Raw genomic sequence first — 10,795 nt, forward strand, 5'->3', positions numbered from 1 at the left:
TAACAGCCCAGGTACTAAAAATCACTGCTGTCTTCCCTTTCCTCGCCTCTAGGCGTCTCTGTGGAGCCTCCTTGGAGAGTCTGTGAAGGCTCCCTGGACTGGGACCCGGAGGCAGGGTTGAGTCAGCCTGATGGTCCTTTCTTCTTAGGCCCAGACTGGGTGCCCACAGCCTCACCCTGCAGAAGCTCGGAATCCTGTCCACCCGGACGGGAGCCACTGTCTCTGATCTGGCTCTGCAGTGTTGCCTGTGATGGGGTGGAGCCAGGTGGTGGGGCTCCCCTCAGTCATCACCAGGAGTATATGAGCCCAGAGGATCCCTTCCAGCATGTGGTCAGGTCCCCCTCCTGTTTTCACTGACCGAGGGACAGCCTGACCCCCAGTACCCGACTCAGGCACTGCTCCCCATGGCCTTCTGACTGAACCCTCCCTCCAGCTGACCAAGGAGAGGGCCTCCTGTCCCCTCCACCTGCCTGCTGGTTTGGAAAAGCCTGATCTGGGCCTTCCCTCTTGGGAGGGGTCTCAGTTTCTTATCTATAAACTGTGTATTGTTTTGTTCCAAGCTGGGGGGCTGGCCAGGCCTTCATAGGCCTCAGTTTCCCCTTTCCTGAGACACATTTTAATATCCCTTTCCCCACAGGCTGTGATCACAGGGATCTGAGGCTCTGAGGAGTGGGGGAACTAGCCTATGGCTGCCGCCACCTGCCACAGGCTAACAGGTCAGAGGTCAGGTCACCAAGGAGACCAGCTAGGGATGCATCTCCCAAAGTTAGGGGTGGATGAGGGGAGGAGTGAAACCCGACTCCTCTCAGACTCCCCATCGCACAGGGGAAACTGAGGCCCAGAGCAGCACGAGCTGGCCAGGGTCATCCAGCACCAGGCCCCTGAGACCACAGGCCCGGCCCGTCCCGGGGATGGACCGGATCCGCGGGCCGCCCCCGCCGGGCCAGCCCTCCCCGCCCACCTCCCCCACCCTGGCCGCCGGCGCGGGGCGAGTGCAGAACAAAAGACGCGGGGGCGGGGCCGCGCGGGCGGGGGCGGGGCGGAGGCTATAAGGGGCGGCGGCCGGCGCGGCCCAGCAGGCCCAGCAGCCCCGGGGCGGATGGCTCGGGCCGCCCGGTTCCGCGGCGCGGCCCCGCGCGCCCTCCTGCTCCCGCTGCTGCTGCTGCTGCTCCCGCCGCCGCCGCTGCTGGCCCAGGCCCCGCGGCCGCCGGTGAGTGCCCGCCGCCGGTTGGCCGCCCCTCGCCGAGGGGCGCCCGGCACGCGGCTGGGCCCAATGGCTGAGTTGGACCCACGGGGGCGCCCGGATTGGCCCGGCGTGGCCCGTTGCCTGAAACGCTGTCTGGGTCCCTGCTGGCGTTGATAGATAGTGAGCTTCCCGTCCCTGGAGGTGTGCAAGTGGAGCCTAACCCCTAATCGCTCAGGCTGGTGAGGCGGGACTCCGCGCTGGATGCATGCCCCCTCGCAGCTAGGGGACTGGCTCCGCGGTGCCCCAGCCGCCATCCTGATGTGTGTGTTGGGAGAGGTACAGAGGGAGTGGCTATGGCTCCTTTTTCATTGCAGGGACAAAGCCTCGTAGGTTTCATGCTGGTGTCAGCCTCCAGGTGTGTGGTCTCAGTGCACACACCTCCAGGCTGGAGGGTTAAGGAAACTGGTGCACAGGGCAGCCTGTGGTGGGGAAGTGGGGTCGAGCATGGAGGAGGCACTACCGCCTGGGCACCTGCAGGTGGTGAGTTTGGGAGGAGTGGAGCCTAGATGCCACGCAAGTGTGAGAGCTATAGTGTGTGTGACCGCAAGGTGGGGGTGAGAAAGAAGGGGCCAACAGCAGGTAGTGGAGACCCTCAGAGAGCAGGTGGTGGGGTGAGACAGGGAAGGGAGACAAAGGTGTGATGAGGGGAGGAGGAGAGAAGGGACATCCCCAGCATGTATGACAGCCTGTGTGTTCCCAGAAGGCTGCCACCTCCCCTGGAGCTGGGGTTTTGGGGGACCAGTGAGAGGGGTGGCAGATGGGCCTGGGGCCACAGCCTGGGCAACTGGGTGCCCAGCCCACTTGAATGCCCAACTAAGCATCCAGCTGGCTCAGGCAGGGATCCGGGCATTAGAGGAGTGTCAGGCAGAGTCTCCGGATGAATCTGGTGAGGAGGGAGTTCTGGCCAGGCTGGGCTCCTCTGCCAGCCATGACAGCTCTACACTGGCCAGTCTTGCCCTGCCCTGCACTGGCTATGGGAACAGGAGGGGATAGAAGGGGTGGGGGTACCTGGGTACAGGGGCTCTGTCTCTTCCCTAGCCCGTCCAGTTCCCCTAGACTTTGAGGTAGTCAGGAATCACCCTGAGTAGCTGTTGACCCCGTGGTTCGGGAACTGGAGAGCCTAGGTGAGCCCCTCACCCTTCCAGTCTTGTCTAGGTGGGTGGGAGCTAACAGTGCCCACTGTGGGGCTGAGGAGTAAATGAAGTGAGGCCGGGAGATGGCTCAGCCAGGCACGCTGGAGACATTCTATCACCTGTAGCTGCCACTTTGCCACTTGTGTGGGGTCAACTGGGGCCGGGTCTGAGCTGGGCTGTTGTCTGTCACGCTGCAGATATGCAGGGAGCATTTGGGGTCGCCTCTGACGTGTTTATCCCCAGGCTGCTGTCAGCAGGGCCAGAAAAGCTCTGTAAATATTTATCCATCCCGGTTCACAGCCTTCGGGGTTGATGAAAGCCCCGCAGTCCAGTGGGACGGATGCTGCTTCCCTTCTGGAGTCAGCAGGGGAGGTGAGGGGGAGATGGACCTCCCTGCCCACTAGCTGTGTGACTTGGGCAGGTTGCTTGATCTCTCTGAGCCTCAGTGGGGCACAGAATGGTGTGGCAATGCTCCCCTGCCTTCCTCATGGTCTAGCCAAGTGCCCTCCCCTCAGGGTCACCTCCTGCCCACAGCAGAGGGAGTAGCTATGATTAATTATCCTGCTGGGCCAACAGCAAACAGACCCAGAGAGGGGCACAGCTGGCCTGGCCTTACCCAGCAGTTTCCAGGCTGCGGTCTTCCCTCATCTCCCCCTTGCTGGGCACCTCCTCTTTTCCCAACTGACCCCAAGCCTCCAGCTTAGCCAGGAAACTGAGTTCCCTGAGAAATTCCTCGAGTATGTTTGAGGCTGTGGTTTGGTGCCTGTCAGAGGAGGGCGGGGTGAGCGAGCTGGGTACCCACCCCAGGGCAAGCCCAGGGAGGCTGCTGGCCGGGGAGGAGGCAGACATGCTGGGAGGAGGAGCCCTTCTCTGGAATGTGGGTTTTGGAGGCCAGCCAGAGCTGGGAGTTGGGGGCTGTGGGTGGGGAGGCATGAGCCCCATGTCTAGGTCCAGTTCTCCCCTGACTTGCTGTGTGGCCCTGGGCTGAGACCTTGACCTCTCTGGGCTCTGCATCTTCCCCTGGGAAATGAGGTATGCCTGGTCCCCAGCCCCCCAGGTGGTCTATGCCCACCACCCACCTCACTGCCTTCCAGCTGTCCCAGGGGGCCCAGTGTACCCATCTGAGGTAACAGGCTGCTTTATGCCAAGCCTTGAAGCCAGGGCCCAGGCCTGAAAGGACTGGGGAAGACAGAGTGGTAGCGGGGCAGGGAGCATGTATCCCATCCCAGTGAGGGGGGAACTGACGCCAAGAGCCCTTAGAAGATGCGCTCCAAACAAAAGACCCCCTCGGCTGGAGGCCCTGACTCTAGTGACTCCTGCTCACTCACCCTTCAAGACCAGTGAACACGATGTGGCTTGCAGGTGGACCCAGTGCAAGTCACTCTTCTTCTCTGAGCCTGAGAGCTCTCTTCCAGCTGCGACTCTTGTTTTATGATATAAAATCTAGAGACTTTTGGGAAGCTGGACGCCAGGTGGGTGGTGGGAACCGTAGGGGATTTGGTGGAGCAGATTCCCGGGTGTGGGAGGGGAGGGCCCACTGGGGCAAGACTCCAGGCCGGGGAAGAGGCTCTGCTCTGCTCCAGATGCTGCAGCGGGCGTTACAGAGGGAGGTCCTTCAGCCTTTGCCATGGCACCATCCCCATATGGCAGATAGGGCAGTCAGACGAGAGGAGGATGATTTGCCCATGGTCCCTCCTCCAGGGGAAGGGAGGCTCCATCCTGAAAAGCAGCGCAGAGTAGCAGGTCGGGATGGGCTGTGGGCACAGACAGCCTGCCACCAGCCAGCTATTCCCCTAGCAAGTTGTTTAACTTCCCTGGGCTCTTCCTCATCTGAGACATGGGGATGATGAAGGCAGAGATAGTGAGAGGTCCTGTCAGGGGAAAGAGAGTGTCCGTGGAGCTGTTAGCAAGGTTCTAGCCTAGACACAGGTGAGCTACAACAGCAACCAGCACTTACGAACAGTATGCCCAGTATCAGCTGAGCTCTGCCAATATAGGGGGACATGGGGGGAAACTAGTCCAGGCCCTCACACCCCAAATAGCTCCACAGACCCCAGGGTTTAGAAGCTCCAGGTGTCCAGAAGATCTCTTCCTCATGCGGTGTCCTTGGGGGCTGAGTGTCTCTTCCTGGTGACTCTGGAATCGGGAGCTGGGAGGTTGGGATGCTAACCGGAGCTCTAGGGTGCCTGGGGCCTGGGAGAGCCGCCAGAGGCAGAGGCCGAGGGTGGGGCCTGGATGGCCCGGCTCCTGCCCCAAATATGGCCGTGGTTAGGCCACAGCGGCCCTGACCAGACAGGCCCAGACCAGACAGGCACTGAGTTTCCCGACAAAGAGAACTGCTCCATGCCTCTCCCCACTGCCTTCCAGTGTCTCAAGCCTTCACCTCCAGCCTGGGATGCCCTTGCTGGGTGACCTCACAGTGTCTCCCACCCTCTCTGAGCTTCTGCTTTTTCCCTGCATGAGGCAGTGACCTCCATTCTGGGACTTGCAGAGGGTGGGCATTCCAGGTCAGAATCACCATTTGCGGTCTAGGGGCTCTGGCAGGGTAGGGCTGGGTGTCTGGTAGGGTGTCTGCCTTCTCCTCACACAGAAGGGGCCAGGAGACCACATCGAGCCCCACAGTGTACCCAGTCCTGGCAGAGTGTGAGACAAATTGCCCCCCAGAAATTAGATGTCAGTTCCAGGTGCCTGGCCCCATGCTGAGTGCTTTGCGGGCACCGCCTTGGCTCTTTCTAAGACCAACACTATAGGGAGGTATCATCCCCACTTGCCAGGTGAGCAAATCCAGGCAGGGCTGCAGCCCCTCCATACTGGGAAGTGGCTGCCATGGGTGTCCCGCGCAGGGACCAGGTCCCATAACTGGAGAGGGCAGAGTGCGGACAGGGGACACCCAGGAAGAAAGGGAGGTGGAAAAGTGTCTCCTGACGGTGCGGGGGGAGCAAGAGAAGCTTGCCTGGCCCCTCCTCAGAAGCTTTGAGGGGTCCATTCTTGGGTGGGTGCAAAGAGTACAGTCAGGAACTGTACCCCCACCCAGTCGTCACCAGCCCAGATGGCTGGAGTAGGTGACCTGCAGTCCCGGCCCTCCAGGAGGAGGCAGGAGACAGTAAGAGGCCTTGGAATCAGCATCAGGACACCCATCAGCCTGTACCAAAGGGCCTTGCTGTGTGACAGCCTCCGCTTGGCCCTGGACACAGGGGGCTGGGGTTGAGTGAGGGTGCACCAGCAGCCCACACCTCTGACTGTGGGCTGCCAGGACTCAGGGTCTGACTGGGCCTCCGCATCCTCTCTCCTGCACAGGATGCCCACCGCCGCCACCCAGTGAGGAGGGGGCCACAGCTCAGGCATGAAGCTCCCTCCAGCAGCCCAGCACCTGCCCCAGCCGCCCAGGAGGCCCCTCGGCCTGCTGGCAGCCCCAGACCTCCCCGCTGCGGCGTGCCTGACCCACCTGAGGGGCTGAGTGCCCGCAACCGACAAAAGCGGTTCGTGCTGTCGGGCGGGCGCTGGGAGAAGACGGACCTCACCTACAGGTAGGGCCAGCGGCCTCCAGCAGGCTCTCAGCCTCTACCTGTGTGTCCACGTGTGAGCCTGCTACCTTCACCCCTGCTTCCTGAAACACAGGCTGGGGCTAGATCCTCGTGGCCCACTGACCCCTGAGCCATCCATGGGCCAACACCCAAAACCCACACTTAGATGCACCACAGACAGTACCCACCCATCCAGGCCCTCCCACAGCAGAGGGGCAGTGCCTCCTCTGTGACACTCAGCACACGGGTAGGCATCCCATAGACACGTGGGGGCATGGCCTTCAGTCCCCCAGCCAGTCTCTATGGGGACCTACTAAGGGCCAGGCCCTGGGACTCTGTGGTAAACAAGGCAGACACGGCACATCCTCTTGGGGAGCTAAGCATTAACCGTGCCATGGTTCAGATCCCTTGGTGCAACCTGGATCCGCTCAGATGATCTGAGGCCTCTGGGAGTGATACAGAAGCTAAGACTTATGCATCCTACAGGGGGCGCTCAGCCTGGGAGACAAGGCGTGAAGACAGGTGTGGTGTCCCCTGGTACTGGAGCTGAGACTTCTGGGGACCCCAGAAATGCCCTAGGTGGGGAGCTGGGAACTAGGAGGGGGCGGGTCCAGGGGTCAAGGTCTCTCCATGGTGAGCGGTATAGTCAGGTCTAGAAGGTGGGTCTTGGGGCTCCTGGTTCTGTGTTCTTTCCACCTGGTGCAGACACCTGTGTGCCCGTAAGGACACACAAACACACAAAGATGTGCCCATGTGGTGGAGGGACCAGTGTGCAACACCAGAGGCCCAGAGCACACCTGGCCTGTCCTGAACCCATGCGGCCCCACTGAGCGTCCAAGGGCAACTCCTGACCCAACAGCCATTGGGGCTGACCCTGCCCCAAGCCAGGCCCAGGCCCCTCCTCCTCCTCCCAGGATCCTCCGCTTCCCGTGGCAGCTGGTGCGGGAACAAGTGCGGCAGACAGTGGCGGAGGCCCTACAGGTGTGGAGCGACGTAACACCACTCACCTTCACAGAGGTGCACGAGGGCCACGCTGACATCATGATCGACTTCACCAGGTGAACCGGTGGCCCGGGACCCCTCCAGAAACAAGCCCCACCTGTCAGCAGCCACTGACTCTGCCCCTGCCCCTCCCGCAGGTACTGGCATGGGGACAACCTACCGTTTGATGGCCCTGGGGGCATCCTGGCCCACGCCTTTTTCCCCAAGACCCACCGAGAAGGGGATGTCCACTTCGACTATGATGAGACCTGGACCATCGGGGACAACCAGGGTATGGGCTGGGGACGTACCTTCCAGATGAGGCCACTGAAAATCGTAGAGAACAGGGACTTGCCAGGGTCCCTGAGCTGGGTCCGAGCACAGTGTCTTGCTGCAGGAGGCTCGGGGATTGCTAGGCTATCTCCCTTTTCCAGGCACAGACCTCCTGCAGGTGGCTGCCCACGAATTTGGCCACGTGCTTGGGCTGCAGCACACGACGGCGGCTAAGGCCCTCATGTCCCCTTTCTACACCTTCCGCTACCCACTGAGCCTCAGCCCGGATGACCGCAGGGGCATCCAGTACCTCTACGGCCGGCCTCAGCTAGCCCCCACCTCCAGTCCCCCGGACCTGGGCCCTGGGGCTGGGGTGGACACCAACGAGATTGCGCCGCTGGAGGTGAGGTCCAGGAGGGTGGGTGAGGCCCTACTCCCAGCTCCCCACCAAAATGGCCTCTGTGGCTCCAGTATGGGCTCTTTCTGACTCTTCTCTCCTACCCTAGCCGGACACCCCCCCAGACGCCTGCGAGGTTTCCTTTGATGCGGTTGCCACCATCCGTGGAGAGCTCTTCTTCTTCCAGGCAGGCTTTGTATGGCGGCTGCGCAGGGGCCGGTTGCAGCCTGGGTACCCTGCGCTTGCCTCTCGCCACTGGCGGGGACTGCCCAGCCCTGTGGACGCAGCCTTCGAAGATGCCCAGGGCCACATCTGGTTCTTTCAAGGTGAGTGGGTAGGGGCTGGGGGGGGTCACTCAGGAGACTTCTGGGAACATCATGGCCAAGGGTAGGGACAGACAGACAGAGTGGGCAGATGGAGGGTGCCCTGAAGCCTCAGGGCCAAGGAACAGCACACCTCACTCCTCTGGGCACAGCTGGAGGGCTTCCCGGAGAAGGCAGCTCTCCAAGTGGGAGTAGAATAGAGAGTATTGCACAGTGGGCCTCGAATTGGCACCCTGTGGAGTACGTGTGATTATGCCCCTGGTCTAGAGACGAGGCTCTGGGGCTTGGAGGTGGTGAAGTAAGCTACCTAAGGGCATAGCTTGGAAAAGGCAGAGCAGGGATGTGACCTAGGTCTGGCAGAGACTAGAGCCTGGGGCATTACAGGTGGCAGGGATTTCACAAAGGCCCAGCCAGGGCCTGCTCTGGCAGGGCCCGGCCCAGGGTGGGCAGCAGGCACTTGTCTGGGGCAGCCACACGCAGGGAAGGAGTGGGAACCCAGGCGGCTTCTCTGTTGCTTAGAATAACCTTTCCTACATGGATCTCCCAGCACCTGTATCGCCCAGCATCCCTCATGGTTTGTGTGGGTGGAGGCGATGCCAAGCAGACATTATTGGCCTCTGACTTTTATGGGCAAAGACACTGAGGCAGAGAAAGTAGATGGTGGTGGTGGCGGCTGGATGTGGCAGCTGGGCAGCTCTGGTGAGCCTCCCCTCTCTGGCAGGTGCTCAGTACTGGGAGTACGATGGGGAGACGCCAATCCTGGGCCCTGCTGCCCTCTCTGAGCTGGGTCTGCCAGGATCCTCGGTCCACGCTGCGCTGGTCTGGGGCCCCGAGAAGAACAAGATCTACTTCTTCCGAGGCGGAGACTACTGGCGCTTCCACCCCAGCACCCGCCGTGTGGACAGCCCCGTGCCCCGCCGGGCCACTGACTGGCGAGGGGTGCCCTCTGAGATCGATGCTGCCTTTCAGGATGCCGATGGTGCGCTGGGGGCAGGGTGGCTGTGGAAGTAGGGGCTGGCTGGCAGTAGCTCTCATCACAGGTCCTTTGTGCACAGCACCTTGCTCTACACCCTCTCCTGCTGCCAGGGCAGTGCTGCACCATGGGCTGCACATGAGGAGATCTGAGGGCCAGAGAGGTGCAAGGACCTTCCCAGGTCCCTCGGTGATAGCTGGGAAAATCGTAGTCACTGTTCGCTGGGGGCTGACGAGGCTCCTGGCACAGTGCTGAGCTCCCTACATGTCTCATGCAATTATGTGCCCAGTTGCCAGAAGAGCAAACAGAGGTTCACGTGATGAGGTCCCTAACTAGGGCCACCCAGTGGACAGTGGGGAGCCAGGACCCCACTCAGGTAGTCCCTGCTCCCAGCCAAGAGCCACTCAACCTCCTGTGATCTCAAAGGACTATATCAGGGACTCCCAGTCCAGTGCTCTCTCTCATGTCCCCACATTTGCTTCTGTGCTTTTCCACATCGGGACCACTGGGAGAGCTGTCCTGCAGTGGTCCTAGGCTCTGGGGCTCCCACGTTGCCAGTGTCACCCACCTTGACCCAGGGCGCAGGAGGGTTGGTGAGGGGAGTGAGAGTCGCTTTCCCCAGAGGCAGGAGTTGGGCCTCTGAGGCTCGGCCTCTGTCAGGCTGGGTAGTAGCTCAGATCAGACCCTGGGGCAGGCAGAAGGGCTCAGCCAAAGGAAGCCAGGTTCTGGAAGGGACACCCTGGGGCCTGAGGGTTTCAAGAAACTCAAGAGTGGCCAAGGCCTGCCCACCGGGACCTCCCCCTGTGCCCAGCCCTGTGCCCACTAGCCCAGACTGACCCTCCTCTCTCCTCAGGCTACGCCTACTTCCTGCGTGGCCGCCTCTACTGGAAGTTCGACCCTGTGAAGGTGAAGGCCCTGGAGGGCTTCCCCCGCCTCGTGGGCCCCGACTTCTTCGGCTGTACTGAGGCTGCCAACACTTTCCGCTAATGACAGCTTAGATGTCCTCAGGGCCCCGACCCCTGCCAGGCCACTGATGGCTAGAGACTGTGGCCATCTTGGTGGCTGTGGGCACCAGGCACGGCTCGGAGCCGTGTCTCCTCAGGGGGGCAGGGAGGGACTGCAGGAAGGGCCACGCGGGTCGTGGCCACTGCCAGCGACAGTCTCAGACTGGGCAGGGAGGCTTGGGCATTAAGGGTGCAGGTGGCCTTGGGCTGGCTCTGCCCTACCTGTGCAGGTCATTGTCAAAGCCAACTGCCCCTGGTCTCCTTCCCATCCTTCAGGGTGGGACCTCAGCAGGGCTGGGGTAGCTGGAGCCCTCACTGTCCCTGCTGTGAGGTCCGGCAGGGTGCTGGCACTTGGGTCCCGAGGTCCCATGCCTTTAGCCCTTTACTAAGTCAGCTCCAGAACGGGCTGCCTTCCAGTTGGTGATTCTAGAAATCTCCAGGATCCAGGCCAAAAGGTCCAGTCAGCTGGGGAGGGAGGTGCTTCTTGTCAGAGACCCCGGGCCCTGGAGGCCCCAACATACCTCAGTCCTATTGTGGGCTGGATCCCCTCCAGCCCTCAGCCCACACTGGGCCCTCCAAAGCCATGTAAATGTGTACAGTGTGTATAAAGCCTTTTTTTTTGCCTTTTTTTTTTTTTTTACTGAAGACTGTCATTAAACATGGTCATTTTCTACCTGCCTGCCTGGGGTCTCTCTGTGACTGCAAGGGCAGGATAGGGGGAGAGTTGGGCCGGGGAGGTGGGAGGCCTGGCTGGGGACCTGCTGTCCTGGCTCCCACTCCTGTTCCATCTCGTCTGGCTGGATGCCTGGAGTGGCTTTGTAATCTATTCCCACTTCCCTGGTGGCTGCTCAGATCATCCTCCACTAAGTGGTGGTCACTCTTTCGGATCATGCCACGCCCCAGCCCCTATCCCACTGTTCAGGACACAGAACAAAACTCTG

At 61.3% G+C, this 10,795-nt stretch overlaps 1 protein-coding gene across 1 annotated transcript; it reads left to right on the forward strand.

The window, feature by feature from the left end:
* Positions 1-1,083: 1,083 nt before the first annotated feature.
* On the forward strand, positions 1,084-10,469 carry MMP11 (matrix metallopeptidase 11). The gene is made up of 8 exons (XM_072953121.1): positions 1,084-1,210; positions 5,677-5,906; positions 6,818-6,961; positions 7,043-7,176; positions 7,319-7,560; positions 7,664-7,880; positions 8,599-8,856; positions 9,704-10,469. Exons 1-8 carry the CDS (start codon positions 1,100-1,102, stop codon positions 9,835-9,837), a joined length of 1,470 nt encoding a protein of 489 aa, XP_072809222.1. The 5' UTR covers positions 1,084-1,099; the 3' UTR covers positions 9,838-10,469.
* The last annotated feature ends 326 nt before the right edge of the window (positions 10,470-10,795 follow it).

This window comes from Vicugna pacos, chromosome 32 (genome assembly GCF_048564905.1).
Source record: "Vicugna pacos chromosome 32, VicPac4, whole genome shotgun sequence".
NCBI lineage: Eukaryota > Metazoa > Chordata > Mammalia > Artiodactyla > Camelidae > Vicugna > Vicugna pacos.